General features: G+C 34.8%; 1 protein-coding gene across 4 annotated transcripts in view; it reads left to right on the forward strand.

Moving 5' to 3' along the window:
- The window catches only part of CD2AP (CD2 associated protein), a 133,467-nt gene that overhangs the window by 69,448 nt on the left and 41,446 nt on the right, over window positions 1-22,573 (forward strand). For 2 of the 4 annotated variants that reach the window (XM_073905063.1, XM_025890561.2), the window contains exons 6-10: window positions 9,901-10,088; window positions 12,528-12,606; window positions 12,999-13,093; window positions 14,423-14,527; window positions 21,749-21,785. In XM_073905063.1, coding sequence (XP_073761164.1) covers window positions 9,901-10,088; window positions 12,528-12,606; window positions 12,999-13,093; window positions 14,423-14,527; window positions 21,749-21,785 — 504 coding nt within the window. The remainder of the gene's footprint in view (window positions 1-9,900; window positions 10,089-12,527; window positions 12,607-12,998; window positions 13,094-14,422; window positions 14,528-21,748; window positions 21,786-22,573) is intronic. The other 2 variants (XM_025890562.2, XM_073905064.1) reach the window with 2 other exon arrangements.

Below are 22,573 nucleotides of genomic sequence, written 5' to 3' on the forward strand. Positions count from 1 at the left end.
AACAGCTTTGGAAGGAAAATTGTTGGGGGGCTTTGATGCTTTTACTGGTAATATTTTGTGAGTCTTTATAAATTAGGTTATAGCTAGATGCTGTTTCTAAAGATTCTGTTTAGGAGCTAAGGAATACAGATTTTAACTACTTAAAACACATGCAACATTTTCTTAGGAAATACAGGATTATTTTTAAAATTTTTGAATGATGGTAAAAGATATTCTTTGGAGTAAAAAGGGGGAATTTGTGCCAGCAACTTTAGATTCTCAAATCTAAAGTCCTACTTGGTTTACATATTTTACTTTAACATATTCTACATGAGTTCCCATTTAGTTTAATGGTGAACTTGTATTGCTTTCATTAAATGCTTTGTATTTTCATCAAGTTTCTACTTTAGCACTCAGTGTAGTTCACATAAAGATTCTTGGTTTTTTGTTTTTGTTTTTGTTTTTTCTCCCAACGATTTTACTTTGGGACTCTTGGTTCTTTTGTCATTTTATACGGAGGTACAAGACATTAAGTGGCTTTTGCTTATAGAGATTTAATGAAAAAGGGAGAAAGGATTTTAGGCCTAATAGGAACACTTGCTTGTTACATTTTTTGACTGACACTGGCACACATAAAATGTAGATATAATTTTTCTACAAACTTAGAAATTCAAGGACAATCTGACAGATAAAGTATATAGGCATAAAAATATTAGGAATACCATATAGGTAAGATTTCTGTTTTGTCTGATTATAAAACCTCCTGTTTGGCCGCTTTTCCTTTCTCTCCTCCCCCTTCTTCACTCATTCTTCCTTGTAGTAGTTAAGACATTTTCCCTTTTATTTTTTGGTTCTTCTATGTGATCATGCTCTCTCTTGCTTGAATGGTGCTCAGCAATACATCTTTAAACTCTTCAAAAATCATAGGCACTGAACCAGATCCTGTTAAGCACTTTATAGTAATCTGTTTAATCCTCATAGCAGTCCTATGAAGAATCCTGTTTTATAGGTGAAGAAACTGAGTACATACAGTGGAGGAGGTGATATGATTTGACTCTAGAGTTCATGTGCTTTATTACTGCACTGTGCTGCCTTCCAGCCATTGATTCAGTAGTCATTATAGGGGCACCTGGATGGCTCCGTCAGTTGAGCATCTGCCTTCGGCTCAGGTCATGATCCTGGGGTCCTGGGATGAAGCCCTGTTATCAGGCTTTCTGCTCCTCTCACCATCTCCCTCTCCCTCTGCTGCACCCCTTGTTTGTGCTCTCTCGTGCGTTCTCTCTTTCTCTGAAATAAATATATAAAATCTTAAAAAAAAGTCATTATAGTAGTTTTGACAATTTTCAATGAGCTGAAAATGATCAGCCTATCCTTCGTATTTAGATATTTTTAATATCTAGCCATTTATTTTAGTGATATGTTTTAATGACTCCAGTAAAGTTTACAGTTACTAAATCTAAAAGAAAATTTTCATTTTATGGCCATAATTCTAAAAACTGAAAATCGTACCTTAAAATAATTTGATGACATTGCCTTTATTAATTTGCAGCTTATTAATATCGTAGATTGTTTCAAAAAAGCCTTCCAGGTAGGTACCTCATACTGTTCTGTGTCTGAATATTGTTTTGTCTGATAAGCTGGTTATTGAAGATGTATATTACAATATTTAGAACACAATTCAGCAGTGAGGAGGCAAGCCAGTGGAATTACCTTCCTACCATACAAACTGGGAAATTGAACAAATTATAGAAAACAAATGTTTTCAGATGATAGGAAACACAAGAATGAGATACTTGAGAAAAGGGGAAACAAGGAAAATCCTATCATTGTCCGGAATTTCTACCAGGAAGTAATTTTTGGACTGCAGTGCCAAAAGGGTGAACCTCAGCAGAAGGTTGTCAGTTTTGTTGAGGAGTTAGAGACTTGAGTTCAAGGAAGCCAAGGTAGTTAGAATTGTGGAGCTGATTACATGGGGAAAGAGAGAGGGCGGTGGGGGGGTGGGGGGAGAGAAAACGCTTCAACAATGTGTTTCCTTGAGCGTTTGGCTAATATCAGTCTGTGAATGCATAGAGTGAAACCCCATGAGCTTAGACATGAATAGTTGGTGAAGAAAAATAAATCACTGGGATTAACATGAATAATTTCCAGTGCTTACACAAGATCAAGAATTGTTTGAATTCTCTCCATCTGGTTTTGAGAGACTTCATTGAATACATGGGCAATTCAGTGGAAGGGTGAAGTGAGGGTAGATTGGTGTTCAAATGGAAGCTATTCTAGTTCTACCCTGAGAAAGCTTCACACTAATATGCAGGTACTTACCTGTTTGCCAGAAAAAAATCAACACTCTTTTTTTTTTTTTAAAGATTTTATTTATTTACTTGAGAGAGAGAAAAGTAGCAGGGGGAGGGGCAGAAGCAGATTCCTCACTGAGCAGGGGGCCTGATGTGGGGCTCGACCTGAGCTGAAGGTAGATGCTTAACCGACTGAGCCACCCAGGTGCCCCCATAATTAGTACTCTTTAATGCAGGGTTTCTCAACCTTGTCCTTAGTGACATTTGGGCAGGATAACTCTTTACTTTGGGGGGGGGTCTATCCAGTGCATATAGAATGTTTATAAACATTTCTGATCTAAACCTACTAGATATCAGTGGCAGTCTTCAGTTGAAATAATCAAAATTGTCTCCAGATGTTCCCATGTATCCCTTGGGGGATAAAAGCACCCCAGGTTGAGAGTCACTGTTTTTTTATTTAAAAAAAGTTTTTTTAAAGATTTTGTTTATTTGACAGAGAGAGACACAGCGAGAGAGGGAACATAAGCAGGGGGAGTGGGAGAGGGAGAAGCAGTCTTCCCGCTGAGCAGAGAGCCCGATGCAGGGCTTGATCCCAGGACCCTGGGATCATGACCCGAGCTGAAGGCAGATGCTTAACAACTGAGCCACCCAGGCGCCCCCAAAAATTTTTAATTTTTTAAATTTTCTTGGGGGGTGGGGGCAAAGGGAGAGGGAAAGGGAGAGAGAGAATCTTAAGCAGTCTCCGTGGAGCCTGACACAGGGCTCAGTCCCATGATCCTGAGGTCATGACCTGAGATGAAATCAAGAGTTGGACACTTAACCTACTGGACCACACAGGGCCCCAAGAATCACTGGTTTTTAGAGGATTACAACAAGATCTAGCCCTCAACAACATTAAATAAAATGAATTACTAGCTGTATATCAAGACTTGCAAAATGTGACCCACAGTTTGGAAGAAAATCTAGTTGATAGAAAGTGAACCAGAAATGATGGAATTAACAGCAAGGATGTTAAAAATAACTATAATAAAAATGCTCAGTATGCTCAAGGATGTAATAATAGAAAATGTGAATGTAATGAGTGAAATAGAAGATAGTAAAAAAGAACCAAATGGAACTAACTCCTAGAGATGAAAAACACAATATCTGTAATGAATTCCTTCTTGTGGAATTTCAGCAGTAAACTAGAGAATGAAGAAAAGATAATTGAAACTTACACATGTAGCGAAGACTCCATCCAAAATGAAGCACTAACAGGATAAAGACTGCAGAAAACTTGGGATAATTTTAAATAGTCTAACATGTGTAGCTTGAGTTAGAGAAAAAGAGTAGAGAAAAGGTGGTCAGGAAAAATAATTTGGAGAAAGAATGTTAAAATATGCCCAGATTTGATACAAACTATAAATCCACAAATTCAGAAAGGATAAACACACCCACACAGGGCTTGCAATGGCACATTATAATTAAGTGCTGAAAATGAACAGTAAAGTGGAAGATCTTAGGAAACAGAAGAAAAAGGTACTTCAAGTAGAGAAGAATTAAGATAAAAACTACAGATAATCATGAGAAACTAACTGGCAGAAGACAATGGAATATCTTTGAGGTGCTGAAAGAAGAAAAGTGGTCAACCCAGAATTCTATTTTCGTGAAAATATTTTCCAGAATAAAGGTGAGATAAAGTTTTCAGACAAACAGTAATAGAGAATTCATTGTTAGCAGACCTGCTATACTCTAAAGAATTAAAGTTCTCTAGGAAAAAAAACAAAATGATACCAGGTGGAAACTTGTATTTATATAAGTGGAACGAAGAGTGACAGAAATATAGGTAAATATGTGGATAAGTATAAAACACTGTTTTCCATTTTCAAATTTCTTTAAAAGATAATTGATTTTAAAATAATATATTATGGGAAACAGCTTATGTAGAAGTAAAACAAATGACAACAGTAGCTGTAAACACAGAAGAGATGACATGGAAGTGTACCTATTATAAGGCTATTACATGTGAAGCGGTATAATTTTATTTGAATGGTTTTTGGCAAGTTAAAGTTGCATATTATAAGCCTAGAACAACCCCTAAGAAAATAAAACAATGAGGAATTGCTGATAAGTTAATAATAAAATGAAATGCTAAAAGAGTACTTTAAAAAAGAGAGACATCAAACAAAAAAATTAACTCAAAATGCATTAAAGTCTTGAACAAATACCTGCAACCATGAAACTCCTAGAAGAAAACCTAGGCGGTAAGCTCCTTGACATCAGTCTTGGAGATGATTTTTTAGACCTGACTCCAGAAGCAAAGGCAACAAAAGCAAAAATAAACAAATGGGACTACATCAAACTAAAAAGCTTCTCCACAGAAAGGAACCCATCAACAGAATGAAAAGGCAGCCTATGGAATAGGAGAAAATATTTGCAAATCATATATCTTATAAGGGGTTAATATCCATAATATATAAACAACTCATCCAACTCAAAAAACATGATTGAAAGATAGGCAGAGGATCTGAATAGGTATTTTTTCAAAGATGTTGTAGAGGTGGCCAATATATACATGAAAAGGTGCTCAACATCACTAATATTCAGAGAAATGCAAACCAAAACCACCTGTTGGAATGGCTATTTCAAAAAGACAAGAAGTGTTGGTGAGGATGTGGAGAAAAGGGAACCCTCCTGTACTGTTGGTAGGAATGTAAATTGGTGTAGCCACTAATGAAGACAGTATGGAGGTTCCTCAAAAAATTAGAACTACTTTGTGATCCAGAAATTCCACTTTGGGTCATTTACCTAAAGAAGAGAAGTACACTAACTTGAAAAGGTATCTGCGCCCTTGTGTTCATGGCAGCATTTTTTACTAATGGATAAAAAATGTTTTACATATGCACAATGGAATATTTTTCAGCCATAAAATAGAAGAAAAACCTTGCCATTTGCATCAACATGGATGGACCTCGAGGACGTTATTATAAGTGAAATAAGTCAGACAGAGAAAGACAAATAATGTATGATTTCACTTAGATGTGGAATCTAAAAACAAAACTGAATTTAGGGATACAGAAAACACATTGATGGTTGCCAGAAGTGAAGGGTATAGGATGGGTGGAATGGATGAAGGTGGTCAGAAGGCACAAACTTCCAGTTATAAATAAGTTCTGGGGATGTAATGTACAGCATAGTAACTATAGTTAATAAAACGGTGTTGTATATTTTAAAAGTCATAGGAGAGTAGATCTTAAAAGTTCTCATCATAAAAAAATTTTAACTGTGTGATGATAGATGTTAATTATAAGACTTTTGTGGTAATCATTTCACAATATATATACACATAAGGAATCATTATTTGTACACCTGAAAGTAATATAATGTTATATGTCAGTTATATATCAATAAAAAAAAAAAAAAAGAGGAAGAGACGGCAGAGCCCACTGTCTTTATGTCCACATACTGAGGAAAGGCCGTGTGAAGGCACAGTGAGAAGGCAGCCATCTGTAAGCCATGAAGAGAGATCTCACCAAAACCCAACATGCTGGCACTCTGATCTTGGGCTTCTGGACTCCAGAACTGAAAAAAATAAATGTCTCTTGTTAAAGCCAAAGGAAAAAAAGAGAAAAAGGAACAAAGATTAACTGGGTAAATAGGAAACAAATAGCAAGATCATGGATTTAAACCACAACAGTGATTACATTAAAATTAAATGGTCTAGGGGTACCTGGGTGGCTCAGTCGTTAAGTCTGATCTCAGGTCAGGTCTTGATCTCAAGGTTGTGAGTTGAAGCCCCACACTGGACTCCATGCTGGGCATGTTGCTTACTAAAAAAAAGTCTAAAAACTCTAATTGAAAGGCCAGTTGACTGGATAATATGCTGCCTACCAGAAACTTGCTCGATATATTAAGATACAGGTTAAAAGAAAGAAAAAGGGTATTCTGTTGCAAAGCATAAGCAATCTAGAATGGTTACATTACTAATGATATATTAATATACAAAGGAAATAGGGATAAAACGCATTTCATAATGATGGAGTCAATTCATAAAAATTACATAACAGTTGTAAATATGTATAACCTAATACCAGAACTACAAAGTACATGAGACAGAAACTGCCAGAACTGAAAGAAACAGGCAAATCTATGCATAGATTTGAACATGCTTCTCTCATTAATTGATAGAACCAATGGACAAAAAAATTAGTAAGGATATAGAAGAGTCAAATGATCAAATAAGTGATCTAGTCGATGTTCTGAAATAGTTAACCCAACAACAGTAAAATACACATACTTTTGAAAAGTACATGGAATATTTACCAATAGACCCTTAATGTTTGGGCATCAGACAAGTCTCAGAAATTTAAAAGGTTTGAAGTCCTACACAGTAGGTTTTGTGACCTCAGTGGAAGTATTTCAGGAATAGATACTTGGGAAATTCTCAGTTACTTGGAAATTAAGCAATCTTTATAAATAACCTGTGGATCAAAGAAGAAATTGTGAGGGAAATTAAACTGGTTTTTCAAAATGAAAAAAAAAAGGAAACAATAAAAATTTGTGGAATGCAGGTAAAACAGCACCTGTAGAGAAATTTATTGCTTTCAATGCTAATACAAGAAAAGAAAAAACAAAAGTCAATAATCATAAGTTTTTATCTGAAATCAGTAAAAGAAGAGCAAAGTAAACCTGAAATAATTAGAAGTCAGGAAATGAGAGCAAAAAACTATGAAATAAAGAACAAACCAACTTTCAAGAAAATCAGCGATTTCAACAGTTGAGTTTTTCAAAAAGGTATAAAATTGTTAAAGCTCTAATGGTTGCTCAGAGAAAAAAGGAAAAAATATTACTGATAATCAGATATGAAATGTCTGATTGAGTAATAACCAGTGATATGAATATCACTGCAGATCAGACATTAAAGGGATGATAAAAAATATGAATTTGATAACTTTTTGTTTTTTATTGTTCAAGGATGCACACATTCCTTGAACAATACAACTTATTAAAATATAAATAGAACCCATAGTCTGAGTAGCAGATGAAGAAATTTGAATTCATTATCAAAAATCTTCACACAAAATACTGCTGAATTCTATTAAGGATTTAATCTTACACAGAGTTTTTCAGATTTCTTAGGTTGGTATGACTTTGATATAAAAATCTGATGAAGTCATGAAAAAATGAATTATAAACCATTATGTCATGAGCATAAACACAGAAATCAAAACAAAGCATTAGCACATCAAGCCCAGCAAAATATGTAAAGGTTATACATTATGATTAAAGGGAGTTACTCCATTCATTCAAAAGTAAAATATGTAAAGGTTATATATTATAATTAATGATGTTTATCCCATGTATTCAAAAGTTAATATACTATATTAAACAGCTTAAAAGATGGCCATCTCAGATGCAGGAAGAGAATTTTATGTATTCAGTACTTAATTTCAGTAAAAAAGCTCCATAATAGCAACAGTAGGAAACTTTATAAATTGAACAAAGCTCATCTATGAAAAACCTGCAGCTAACCATTTTTTTTTTTTAATATTTATTTATTTGACAGAGAGAGAGAGATAGCAAGAGCAGGAGCACAAGCAGGGGGAGTGGGAGAAGGAGAAGCAGGCTTCCCGCCGAGCAGGGAGGACTATGTGGGACTCGATCCCAGGACCCTGAGATCATGACCTGAGCCGAAGGCAGATGCTTAATGACTGAGCCACCCAGGCACCCCCTCCCCCCGCAGCTAACATTCTTAATGCTAGATAAATAGTGACATATCTGTACAATGGAATACCAATCAGCAATAAAAAGAAATGAAGTAGGAATGCATGGAACAGCATGGATATAGTTTTATACATTCTGCCTAGCAAAAGAAGCAGATACAAGATGTATGTGCTGTGTGATTAAATTTATTTGAAACTCAAGATACCTGTAGTGACAGAATGAAGATCAAGGTTTCTTGAAGCTTGAACTTAGGAAGGATTGATGAGGGTGGTGTATGAATGCCCATTTGGGGTGACAGACGTGTTCTGTATCTTGACTGTTGTGGTTCCATGGTGCATACATTTGTCAAAAGATATTGGAATATCCATTTAAAATTGGTTCATTTTATTGTATGTAAACGTTCTAATAAATGATTTAAAATATATTACAAAAAGTTATGTGGCTTAGGCTAATATTGAAAGTGGTTAGTATAGATCACTGTACTTGTTAGCATTACATTTAAGTTATTAAAAGTTGTTTCCTTTAATTCTCAAATGTTTCAGATGTGTGAGTAGAGGCTTTTGTTGTTTGAACCATTATTAATAATTTAATGATTATTAATCTAATTAAAATGTTTGGTTCTGGGATCATCAAGAATTCAAATGTTGGCTTTGTTACTACATATATGGCTTTGGAAAGGTTCTTTTTGGGGGGGGGAAGTTCTTAATATCTCTTTACCCAGTTATTTTCAAAATGAGGAATAATAGTTCTTAATGTTAAGCCTATGAATGATTATGTAAATTAGATATAATTCATGTACAGTGCTTAGCAAGTGCCTGTCATAGATTAAGCCCTGAATAAATGTAACTACCATTTTTATTAATTTACCTTGTTGTTATTCTTACTGTTAAACTTCAACAGATTCCTTTAGTTCAATGAACTGGTATCATGTGTTTTTCCCTACCCCTTGACCCCATTCTGAAGTGTTTCTGGGATTTTCTTGGATGATATACTCTAGAACTTTTTCTTAGATTATAAGGCCTTTTGAGAATCTAAGAGATAAGCTTCTTATACCCAGAAAAATAAGCTGAAAAAAGACCCATACAATTTTCCATGGGTTGTTCATAAATTCATTAAAGCCTGTAAATAGGATCCTTTGCTGCTGAGCAAGATTGTAGAAACAACTTTCTTACTTATATAATGTTAAAATTTCTTTAAAAAATTTTTTATTGTAGTTTAAATTTTTATTGGTTCAAATTTAGACTTCATTCATCTATGAGTTAAAATGATAAACTTCTAAGAATGAAAATGGACTTTTTATTTTTATTTATTTATTATTTTTTTAAAGATTTTATTTATTTGTCAGAGAGAGAGAGCACAAGCCGGGGAGCAGTAGGCAGAGGGAGAAGCAGGCTCCCCACGAAGCAGGGAGCCTGATGTGGGGCTCGATCCCAGGACTCTGGGATTATGACCTGAGCCGAAGACAGGCACTTAACTGACTGAGCCACCCAGGCGTCCGGAAATGGACTTTTTAAAATAAAAATTTGCTAATATTACTAGTTGCTGCATTTGGAAACTCCCCTACTTTGATCAAATTGAATCTTATGTAACTTTTAGAAAATGATAAATTTTTGTGCAACATGTTAGAATTCTGTCATGTTTGGCCAAGAGCTGTAAATTTTGACATGCTTTTGTTAAGGAACTTGTATTATATGACTTCCTGGATTTCTAAATTAGCATTTTACTACCTAAATATTCCTAAAATTGTTATTGTTTAAAACAATATCCAAAATAATCAGTTTAAGTGAATTTTACTTTTTTGGATATTTTAATGCTCTTAATTTTTTATTTTTATTTTACCATTTTTAATTAGGAGGTATAGAATGTAAACAGTATGGAAGGGGATCTTTGTGATTCTGCATTCTTCAAAAACAAATTATTCTTTCAGAAACTGTTTTGACTGGGACTACCTCACCTTTACCGTCTCCAGGGAATGGGAGTGAAACTGCACCTGGATCAGTTACACAGCCAAAGAAAATTCGAGGAATTGGATTTGGAGATATTTTTAAAGAAGGCTCTGTGAAACTTAGGACAAGAACATCTGGTAGTGAAATAGAAGAGAAGAAAACAGAAAAGGTAATGATGAACTTCTAGATTAACTGCACTTATTCTCTCATTAAGTATTTTTTAAAATGTAAAAGTCAGTTTGCAACTCTGTTATATTTCCTTTTTTAAGATCACTAATAATTGGTTATGAATGAGAAGACTGAGAAACTGCAACTTTATAGTGATTACTTTAATGTTTATATTTGATTCTTATAAAATGAGAATGTTTACTGGTAAATTTAACACCCGACTTTTCTTAGTGGAAACTTTAGAGTTTTTGGTTATCATAGGTAAAAATAGAAAAGGCGATTTTTTTTTTTTTGCTTTGCCTTTTAAAAGCTAAAATTACATATTTTTTCTTTTAATTTGAAATAGGCCTAACATGGGTCATTTTAAAATGGATTCACAATGAGATACTAAGTTGAATAGGCTCTACTTAACTTTCCTCTGGATTGCCTGTTAGGAGGAAATATGCTAATCTCTCTCTCTAAATGTATGGAGAACTTTATTTTTCATTAGTATTTCACTGGCGTTGTGAAGTAAATCAAAATGAACATACCATAAATTATAACATCTAATAACAGATTTTATTTATTTTACTTTATTTTTTACCACTTGGTGAGATCCTTTTTATTTTTTCCTTCCAAATTAATAACAGATTTTAAAATAAACTCCCAAGTCTTTGTTTTGGGGGAAAATAGCTGCAATTTCTGGAACACTAATTACAAGGCTATGTTGTTTCTGAGGCTCACATCTTAGAGATACAGACTACTTATTTCAGATAGGAGCTTTTTCCATTGACTTTTAGGGTGTTTCATTTTAGTTCTCAGTTCTATGACTGTATTTAACTCTTAAGAGTTTTAAGTATTTCAGTATTTGCTTGCCTAGTTCAGCTGTATTTCACTTATAAGACTGTTTTGGTTGGTGAAATGTATTTTCAAGTTTTCTTCTACAGTGGTTAGTTTCAACATATTTTTTCTTTCCCAGCTTGCTACATATTTTTTCATGTAATAATGATTTGGATTCAGGAAAGAGAACTTGTACTTTCTACCCTACCCTCTCCTAGCTTCAAGACTGTCTGGCAGTTAGAATATGGGGCCTAATTGATTCTTGGTTTTAAAGGTGAAGATTGGAATTCTTATGGTTTTGGAATGGTGCTGTATAGCCATATAAGAGCCAGGAATGCTGGAGAAGCAGTGTTTGCATTATGAGGGACATTAGGTAATCTGGGGCTCCTTTCTAACTCTAAAGCTTATGATTTATATCAAATAACTTTATTTAATTAAGGATTACACTAGTACTCTTTCAGAACACTTAAGATGTTCACTATTCAAGAGTTATTATTAGTGAGAGTCGTCTCAGGGTCACCCTGTATTGATGGCCTTTTGAGCCTTGCTTTGATCACTCACCCAGGAATTGATAGAGAGCACATTTGCTATGTTTGTGGGTGACATCAGATTAAAAGAAATGATGGGTAGAATTGGGAGAAATTAAAGTGAGTATCTTAAAATATACAGAACACACAGTGATAGGTAGTTGGTACATTTAGATTTTTAACTAATGACAGCTAAGGTCAAATGTAATGTTTTTTTCTGGGGAGAGAAGTCAAGGAAAACACGAGTATGAAGGACTTACTTAGTCCTTTACAAGGTAAAATTTTCTCCTGGACTATAGTTACAGAGGTTGTAACATTAGCTAGGTATTTTTATTCAGATAGCAGCAATGAAGTATAAAGACTTTCTTTTCTTCCCTATGTCATCGTAAGGAAGTTTAGTGCTGTTGTTTAAGAGCCACTTTCTAGAGTCAGACTTTCTAGATTCAGATCTGGGCTCCACTACTAAATTACTGTTATTGTGGGCAGGTTATTAACTGCTTCCTTATCTATAAAAGGAGCACATAATAGTGCTTCCTTTATGCAGATTGTTTTGAGGATTAACTTATAATGTATATAAAGTGTTTAGCTAAGGGACTGGTATTCAGTACATTTTCAGATGCTATTTTTTTTTAAGATTTTATTCATTTATTTGTCAGAGAGCACAAGCAGGGGGAGCAGCAGAGGGAGAGGGAGAAGCAGGCTCCCCGCCGAGCAGGGAGCCCAGCGCCCCATGGGGCTCGATCTCAGGCCCCTGGGATCATGACCTGAGCTGAAGGCAGACATTTAACTGACTGAGCCACCCAGGCGTCCCAGATGCTATTATTTTTATTGATTTTAGAGGTTTACAATTAAATTACTGTATTATGGGTAGCAGAGAATGTGTATGGGGAGTTTTAAAAATGTGAAGTTCTGAGCTATCACATTTAGGAAAGCTTATGTCATCTTTATCTTTTCATTGCAGAGTTTTCAGTCACATTACTAACCTGGCTATAGGTATCGTTCGGGAAAGCTGGCTAACGCAAATGGAAATTTTATTTAAGAATATTATCTTAATTCTCACCAAAAATAGTTGATACCATCCTTTTCTATTCCAGCCCTTAGTTATACAGTCAGTAGGATCCAAAGCACAGAGTGTGGACATAACAAAAACAGAAACAGAAAGTAAAACTAAAGGTAAGTTTTTGAATAAAATTTGCATATTGGGAATGAAGCATGCTCAAATACATAATTAGATTTTTTGAAGATGTTTGTTAACACTGTACTACTTGATCACAGTATTAGATCCTATGAGATGTAAGTACTACAGGGTCAAAGATTTTAGTGTGCTTTGTTCACTCATGTATCCCCCTGTAGTTAGAACTGCGCCTAGAACATAGTAGGCACTTAGTAACTATTTGAGTGCATGTATTAATGAAATTGTTACTTAATTCAGTGTATAGTATTGGCCAAAATTATTCATTCATCTTTAATAGCTTCTAGTGTGCATTTTTTTTTACACAAAGTAGAGGCTTAATAAGCATTGTTGAAAAAATCTATTTAAACTACATTATTTACATTTATTTTAGCAAAGGAATATTGTAGAACGTTATTTGCCTATGAAGGTACTAATGAAGATGAGCTTTCTTTTAAAGAGGGAGAGATAATCTACTTGATAAGTAAGGTAAGCTATTTCTCAGTTTTTCAGTGCATCATTTAATTTATTCATTCTTACATTCCTCCTACAATGTAAGCTCTAGAAGAGCTGGAACTTTGAGAACCTGGCACATAGTAAGTGCTCAGAAAGGTTTTTTTTTTGAGAACATTTTTATTGTCTGTCTAATAATTGATTTATTGGGGATTATTTTTACCATCATGTGTGTTTTTTCTCTAACCTCAACTCCTCCAGATTTCTGTTCTCACTTCCTAGTTCACCTCATTACATTTTTCCCCCATCTAATGTTTGTTGTTTATAATATAAAAAGAGATCTTCTCCCTCTGTCCCTTCTCCTGCTTGATCTCTGTCTTTCAAAATGAATAAATAAATCTTAAAAAAAAAAAAAAGAGGGGCGTCTGGTTGGCTCAGTCCTTAGGCATCTGCCTTTGGCTCAGGTTATGGTCCCAGGGTCCTGGGATTGAGCCCCACATTGCGCTGTCTGCTTGGCAGGAAGCCTGCTTCTCCCTCTGACCTTCCCCCTGCTTGTGTCCCTTTCTCGCTGTGTCTTTCTTTGTCAAATAAATAAATAAACTCTTAAAAATAAAAAGAAGAAAAATAAGGAAACAATTTAAATTCCATCAGTATGTAAATGTTTATAAAACCATACAGTGGAAAGTGATGCAGCTATTTTAAAGAATGAAGTAGTTTTATAACTTGGAATAAATTATGGCAAAAGAAATAGAAAACCCAGGAGTATTTGGGTCTGGGCAGAATCCCGTTACTATTTGTAATAGAGGAAAACTATAAATGTTTTGGTTTTGTTATAACCATATAGAATAATTTCTAAAAAATTTCCCCTTGTTTTAAATTGACTTTGTTATCAGATGGTTTAGTGTATGTGATTTTTAATATCCATAGTTTTGGACTGATAATCATACAATTTCTCATGGAAGGGGGGTATTTGGAAAGAATTGTAGAATATCTTGTTAATTTCTAAGGCAAATGAATAATGTGCTTGTTTTTTGGTATATAAAGTGTTAAGAATGTTAAGTAAGATACAGTTTAGAAAATCATATTCTTGCTCCACCTCCTCTCCCACTTTACTTTTTCCTTTCTTCTTGTAAACTGAATTTTAAAATTATTTGACTTACTTAAAAAAATGAAACCCAGTTTTATAATACTGCTGGAAGTAATATGTGGGTAATATTTGCTTTTAGGAGGACCTTATGATCTGTTTAGCCCTTTTTTTTCCTTGTAAAAATAATGGAATTCAGTACTTTCCCATTTTGTTGTAAACTTTTTTCTTATTTAAAGATAGCCCCAGTTATTTTAATTATTCCTCATTTTGCATTATAGGAGACTGGAGAAGCTGGCTGGTGGAAGGGTGAACTTAATGGTAAAGAAGGAGTATTTCCGGATAATTTTGCTATTCAGATAAATGAACTGGATAAAGACTTTCCAGTAAGCTTTTATTTTTCAATGATGATAATAGTTTAATGAACCATTTGCCAATTATTTCTTTAAAAACAGGTCAACTTTATGAGGGGGTTTCCAATTTATATGTTGAGGTGAAATTAATTTGAACTGTAGTAAAACAAAATAATATTTCAGTTTTGTGTTTTATTTCTGGTGTTCTTTCCCCACTGACTATATTGAAAAGTAATGTTAGACTTTTACTTTATTATAATTAAAAGAAAAAGTCTCTCATAGTAGTAGTTAGACAAATTAACACTTCCCTGGAAGAAATTATACTTGAATTTTTTGGAAAATCTTATTTTAAGCTACTCTTGATCTTACAGTACTACTCTGTCAATGCATTTTTGGGAGGGTAAGAAGCAGTCTTTGCTTTATTACAGTATTTAAAGTGATGCTGAGTCATTCATCAGTGCTCTTTTGCTTTTCTGCAACTTGATCCCTTTTTTTCCCCATAGGATGTTGGACCTAATTGAGGATTGATTGATTGATTGACTGAAGTATAATTGACATACAATATCCTATTGGTTTTAGGTCTTATGGATCATAGTGATTAGATATTTTATTTATTTATTTATTTATTTATTTATTTATTTATTTATTTATAGATATTTTTATACATTACTGAATGGGCCCTATAATAAGTCTAGTTCTGTCACCAAAGTTATTATAATATTATTGACTGTGTTCTCTCTGCTGTACATTACAGCCCCATGACTTACTTATTTATTTTATAACTGGAAGTTTGTATCTCTTACTCCCCTTCAACTTATTTCACCTGCTCCCTAGCCCCTCCCCCTTATGGTAACCAACAGTCTGTTTCCTATATCTGTGAGTCTGTTTCTGTTTTTTGTTGTTGTTGTTCATTTGTTTGTTTTTTAGATTTTACAATAAGTGAAATCATATGGTATTGTCTTTATCTGTTTGACTTATATCACTTAGTATATGATCCTGTAGGTCCATCTATGGATTTCATTCTTCTTATAGCTGAGTAATAATCCATTGTGTATGTATACATCACATGTGTGTATATATATGTGTTGTCTTCCAGTAGTGAACAGTTTTACTTCTTCCTTTCCAATTTGGATGCCTTTTATTTATTTTTCTTGCCTAATTGTTGTGGCCAAGACTTCCAGTACTGTGTTGAAGAAAAGTGGTGAGAGTGGGTATCCTTATCTTGTTCCTTATCCTAGAGAAAGAGCTTTTAGCTTTTTACCATTGAGTGTGATGTTAACTTTGGGTTTGTCATGTATGGACTTTATTATGTTGATGTACATTCCTTCTATACCCACTTTGCTGAGAGTTTTTATAAATGGATGTTGGATTTTTTAAATGGTCTTTCTGCGTTTGTTGAGATGACCATAGGATTTTTATCCTTCATTTTGTTAAAATGGTGTATTATGTTGATTGGTTTAAAGATGTTGAATCATTCTGAAATAAATCCTAAGTGATCATGATGTATGATCCTTTTGAGGTATTGTTCAGTTCAGTTTGCTAATATTTTGTTAAGGATTTTTGCATTTGTGTTCACCAGAGATAGTGCCTGTAATTTTTTTTTTTTTTTTCTGTGATGTCTGACTGGTTTTGATATCAGGGTAATGCTGGCCTCATAAAATGAGTTTGGAAGCATTCCTTCCTCTTCAGTTTTTTGAAATAACTTGTGAAGGATAGTTACTAACTCCTCTTTAAATGTTTGGTAGAATTCACCTATGAAGCTGTCTGGTCCTGGACTTTTAAATTACGGTTGAATTTTATTACTTGTAATTGGTCTATTAACATTTTCTATTTCTTTGTAATCAAGTCTTGGAACCCAGAGGAAACGGATAAATTATTAGAAAAGTGAAATTTATCCATAAATGGAATTTATCCATTTCTGGGTTTTCCAGTTTGTTGGCATGTAATTGTTTGTAGTAATTTCTTATGATCCTTTATATTTCTACATGTCAGTTGTAACTTCTTTTTAATTTCTTGTATATTTATTTGGGTCCCCTCTCTTTTTCTTGATGATTTTTGAGTAGAGGTTTATTGATTTTGCTTATCTTTTCAGTAGTCAGCTTTTAGTTTCATTGATCTTGTCTTTTGTTTTTTAATCTCTATTTTGTTAATTTCTGCTCTGGTCTTTGTTCTACTAACTTTGGGTTTTGTTCTTTTTTTTCCTAGTTCCTTTAGGTGTAAATTTAGATTGTTTATTTGGGAATTTTCTTATTTCCTGAGGTAGGCTTGCTTGTATTGCTATGAACTTGCCTGTTAGAATTGCTTTTGCTGTGTTCCATAGGTTTGGAAAGTTGTTTCTATTTTCATTTGTCTCAGCATATTTTTTGATGTTCTCTTTGATTTCTTTGTTGACCCACTGATTGTTTAGTAGCATTGTTTAGTTTCCCTGTGTTTGTATTTTTTTCCAGGTATCTTCTTGTAATTAATTTCTAATTTTACACCATTGGGGTTGGAAAAGATACTTGTTATGATTTCAGTCTTCTGGAATTTTTTGAGATTTGTTTTGTGGCTTCACATCTGGAGACTGTTCCATGTGCACTTGAAAAGAATATGTATTCTATAGTTTTTTGGATAAAATCGTCTGTATATATCTTTTAAGTCCATCTGGTTTAATGTGTTAAGGCCAAGGTTTCCTTATTAATATTTCTCGGATCTATCCATTGATGTAAGTGGGGTATTAAAGTCACCCACTATTATTGTGTTACTGTCAATTTTATATCTGTTAATACTTGCTTTATATATAATTTTGGTGCTTCTGTTTTGGGGGCATAAAGATTTATGAATTTTACAACCTCATCTTGGATTGACACCTTTATTACATAATACCCTTTATCTTTTCTTACAGTCTTTAAAGTCTCTTTTGTCTGATGAGTATTGCTACATAAGCTTTCTTTTTGTTTCCATTTGCATGAAATATCTTTTTCCATCCCATTACTTTCAGTCTGTGTCTTTAGATCTGAAGTGAGTCTTTGTAGGCAGCATATAGATGGGTCTTGGTTTTCTGTTTATCCATTCATCCACTCTATGTCGTTTGATTGGAACATTCAGTTCATTTACATTTAAAGTAATTATTTGTAGGTGTGTACTTACTGCCATTTTAATTGTTTCCTGTTTGTTTTTGTAGCTTTTCTCTGTTCATTTCTTCTCTTGGTCTCTTCTCTTGTGGTTTGATAGTTTTCTTTAGTGTTATATTTGGGCTCCTTTTTCTTTATTTTTTTGTGTTTATTCTGTAGGCTTTTAGTTTGTGGTTACTACAAGGTTTCTGTATATTGACCTATATATGGCAGTCTATTTTAAGCTAATAGTTACTTAAAGTCAAATGTATTTCTAGCACTAAACTTTTATCCCGCATCTGATCCATGTTTTATGTTTTGATGTTTTACTTTACATCTTTTTATTTTGTGTATCCCTTAACTAGTTATTGTAGTTATAGTAAATTTTACTATTTTTTTTAACTTTTATACTGTTTAAGTGGCTGACTTACTGCCTTTATTATATATTTTTATCAGTGAGATTTTGTTTCTTTCATATTTTATTTGTAGTTATGGTCCTTTTTTCTACTTAAAGAAGACCCTTTAACATTTCTTATAAGGCCTTTTTAGTGGTGATGAACTTACTTAGTTTTTGCTTATCTGGGAAACTCTTTATCTCTCCTTCAGTTGTGAATAATTTTGCCTTGTAGAGTATTCTTGGTTGAGTTTTGCCTTTCAGGTTTTTAAATGTATACTGTCACTCCCTTCTTGCCCACAAAAAGTTTCTGCTGCAAAAATCAGCTGATATCTTATGGGGTTTCCCTTATATGTGACTGTTTTTCTTTTGTTACCTTTAAGATTTTCTCTTTGACTTTTGCCATTTTAAATATAATCTATCTTTGTGTGGCTCTTTTTGATTTCATCTTGTTTGGAACTCTCTTTGCTTCCTGGACATGGATGTCTTTCCTATACTAGGTTAAGAACATTTGTAGCCATTATTTCTTCACATAGATTTTCTTACTCTTTTTCCTCCTTCTGAAACCCCTATAATGTGAATGTTAGTATACTTGATGTCATTTCTGAGGTCCCTTAAACTATTCTCATTTTTTTCTAAAGATTTTATTTTTCTTGACAGAGACATAGAGAGAGAGGGAACATAAGCAGGGAGAGTGGGAGAGGGAGAAGCAGGCTTCCCGCTGAGCAGGGAGCCCGATGCAGGGCTCAATCCCAGGACCCTGTGATCATGACCTGAGCTGAAGACAGATGCTTAATGACTGAGCCACCCAGGTGCCCCAACTATTCTCATTTTTTAAAAAATTCTTTTTTCTTCTGCTACTCTGACTGGGTGATTTCCACTATTCTGTCTTCCATTGGGGCGATCCATTCTTCTTTATCCTCTAATCTCTTGATGCCCTCTGGTGTACTTTTAGTTTAGTTACTGAAATTTTCAGCTCTGTGACTTTTTTTTTTTTTTTTTTTGAGTGAGAGAGAGCACATGTGAGCAGGGGTAGGAGAAGCAGAGGGAGAGAAAGAATCTCAAGCAGGCTCCATGCCCAGCGCAGAGCATGACACAGGGTTCAATCTCTTGACCCCAAGATCATGACCTGAGCCCAACTTGAGTCAGATGCTTAACTGACTGAGGCACCCCTCTTTTTGGTACTTTTATATTTCCTACCTCTTTGTTAAGGTTTCTTTCTGTATTCCTTTATTCTTCTCCTAAGTTCAGTGAACATTTTTATGACCATTAGTTTCAACTGTTTATCAAGAAAGCTATTTATCTCTCTTATTTTATATTGTTCTCTTGTTTTGAACACATCTTCTTTCTCTGTATATTGTTTGTCTTTCTGTGTCTGTGTCTGTAAATTTGGTGGAACAGCTACCTCTTGGTCTTGAAGGAGCGGCCTTGTATAGGAATGTCTCCTTTGTTGAGTATGTGTACCAGGGTGATTTGGCTGGGTAGCTGGAGCTGGAGTAGACATGGGCTAGGGGTGCCCTGGGGCTTGCTACACTAGGGCACTTTGGCAGGATGGCTGGGGCTAGAGTTGGCCTGGGCTCCTTGGCAGATGACTTGAGTAGGTGTGGGCATGGGAGGGATTCCAATGTACTCTGTGCCAGGGCCACAATGGTGGGAGAGCTTGAGCTATTGGCTACAGGCCTGGCATATCCTGGAGCTTCTGGGGCCACCTTGTTGTGATGGCTAGAGCTGGGGCTGGCACAGGGCAGTGGATTGCCTTGGTGGGACAGCTGAAACTGTTCTGGGCTTGGGGGTCCAGACTTGCTGGGGCAGTCCTAGCAGGCCAGCTAGAGTACCTGGACTCTTCTCATCAGTACTGTCAAGTATGGGTGTGGGGAGCATAAACACTGGCACTTGTAGGCATCTTTGACCCCTGGAAAGAGTTCCAGCAGTTCCTTCATTTGGCAGAGGCTCTAGAGTTAGTAAATGGATTTCCTTCACTTGTAGTCTGGCTGCCTTTAAATTGCTGTTTTGTTTCTGTGCCTCAGGGCAGGTGAGTCTGCTTGGGACCCTCAGTGATATCCCTCCCTACTGCAGGTTCTTGTATCTGGGGTGTGGTTTGTGTTGTTACCTTGTTTGCTACTGTTCTCTATGTGGTTCCTCTGTTGTTTGTTGTGTAGAAGCTATTCAATCCACCCTCACTTTTTCAGGAGGAATGGTTCTATATATAGGTGTAAATTTATTGTGTCCATGGGATTCCTCCCACAAAGTTAGTTCAGAGTCTTCCTATGCCACCACCTTGGACTGCCTCCACTTGCTACTTCTCTAATTGAGTTAGAGAGCGGACACCCAGAGCAAGACAGTCTACCGTATTTTATTTAAGCCAATGTAGAAATTTCTAACCTTTGTAGTCTTTATGTAGTTAAGTAAATTATTAGAGGTTGTGCTATGGGTTAATGCTGTCTGAGGTCCTTCTTTTGCTAGATTTCATTCAGTATTTATTCAGCCTTTCAGGGTGTTTTATTTTAATGCCTAATGAACAAATTATTTTGGGGGCGTTTATTTGGTGTTTATACAGCATTGACTCTCAGTTATTTTTTAATTTGGGAAAACCAAACTCACATGCTTAGGAATATTTCAAGTTTTTTAAATCATTAAATTAAGTCTTAAAAATAAATGAACACTGGGGTGCCTGGTGGCTTAGTCAGTTAAGTGTCTGATCTTGATTTTAGCTCAGGTGATGATCTCAGGGTTGTAGGATCCAGCCCCGTGTGGGGCTCCACGTTGGGTGTGGAGTCTGCTTAACATTTTCTCTCTCCCTCTCCCCTGCTTCCCCACCGCGCTCTCTCTTAAAAAAAAAAAAAATGCTTATAAACCCAAGAGAATTTGAATAAATTGAGGAAAAATAAACCTTTTTTTTTTTTAAGGTTTTATTCATTTGTTTTAGAGAGAAAGAGTGTGTACATGCGCAAGCAGGGGAGGGAGAGGGATAAGCAGAATCCGCACTGAGCATGGAGCCCAGTGTGGGGCTCAGCCTCACGACCCTGAGGTTGTGACCTGAGCCAAAATCAGGAGTTGGGCACTTGACTGGCTGAGCCACCCACGTGCCCCACGGGCCTTTGCTTTAAATCTTCTGAGAGTTCTGAAGAGTTAGGAGTATAAGCTAGATCCATCTATTAGCCACTCTTTTTTTAAACCTGTCTCTCTCTTCCTTTCCCTGCCACCTCTCCTTCCCCGTACTACTCAGTCGTTAAAGGGAGGTAAAATTGTGTCTAGGAATCTTAAAGTAGGGGAAGCGGTCACGAATAGTTTTGATTATCATTAAGATATTTTGGAGTTTACCAAACTCACTGGTGAGTTTTGACATATTTGAATTTTGATCAAGAAGGCATTTGTTCTTTTTTTTTATTTTAAAGGTTTTATTTACTTATTTGACAGAGACACAGTGAGAGAGGGAACACAAGCAGGGGGAGTGGGCGAGGGAGAAGCAGGCCTCCCGCGGAGCAGGGAGCCAGACGCGGGGCTCGATCCCATTACACTGGGTTTATGACCTGAGCGGAAGGCAGACGCCCAACGACTGAGCCACCCAGGCGCCCCAGCATTTGTTCTGATAGATTAAATTTTTTGTTAGTGACCTTTTGGTTGTTAAGATCTTTTTATTTTATAATTTTTGGCAGGGATGCGATGAGGACAGATATTCCTTCAATTTAGATTATTAATGATCAGAATTTAAGTATAAGTATGTAACATGTAAGTGTTCATGTATCTTCACCATTGTTATTTTAATAGAAACCAAAGAAACCACCACCACCTGCTAAAGGTCCAGGTAGGTAAGAAACACATTATTCAGTTTGCTGTTTTTCATATTTTCAAGTTATAAAGTGGTGAAATTGGGTTTTAAGTATAAACCACTTATATTAGCAAAAACCATATATGCTGTGATATATACAAACTTTAGAAATATATAAAAATTAAGTGTTTACATATATTAATATCAGTATTTTTTAAGTATAAACTTAAAATAGGATCTTAAAAGTAATTTGGATACTTTAGTTATAATTTGCCATTTCTAATTAAGAAAATTGACAAAGTTTAAATGTATTTAGGTAGAATACTTAATATATTGATCTGGCCAATTAGTAATTTAACCTTTTCACATTAAATACATTTGTTAATGTCTCATTTAAATATTAATTTGTATTTCTTCCGACTATGTGCTCTAAGGGTTAAGCAAACTAGATCAGTTTATTTTTATTTTTTTTTAAGCAGTTGAATATATTACGGTGTTCTTAGAAGACTTTTCCGGAGTTACAGTTTTATAATCTGGCTCTTACTCTGTTTCTGTAAATTTTAGCCCCTAATTTCTGATTTTTACAAATGAAGTACAATTATTTTTCTTGGAAGATTTGCTCTATTTTAAAATAATACAAGTCCTTCTTCCCTACTCCCAAGTTTTCAGCTTTGTATTTGCTGACCTAATCCCATAACAAGTAAAGCATAAGTTAAAAATAATTTTTATAGAAGTTGGTGTTGGAGGCTTTTTAGTCACTAGTCATATTTGGGCTTTTAAAATTTAACTAAAGTTAAATAAATTAAAAAATTGAATTCACAGTC

This window comes from Callorhinus ursinus, unplaced genomic scaffold (assembly GCF_003265705.2).
Source record: "Callorhinus ursinus isolate GAN/ISIS: 27379988/994484 unplaced genomic scaffold, GSC_fseal_2.0 scaffold22, whole genome shotgun sequence".
Lineage (NCBI taxonomy): Eukaryota > Metazoa > Chordata > Mammalia > Carnivora > Otariidae > Callorhinus > Callorhinus ursinus.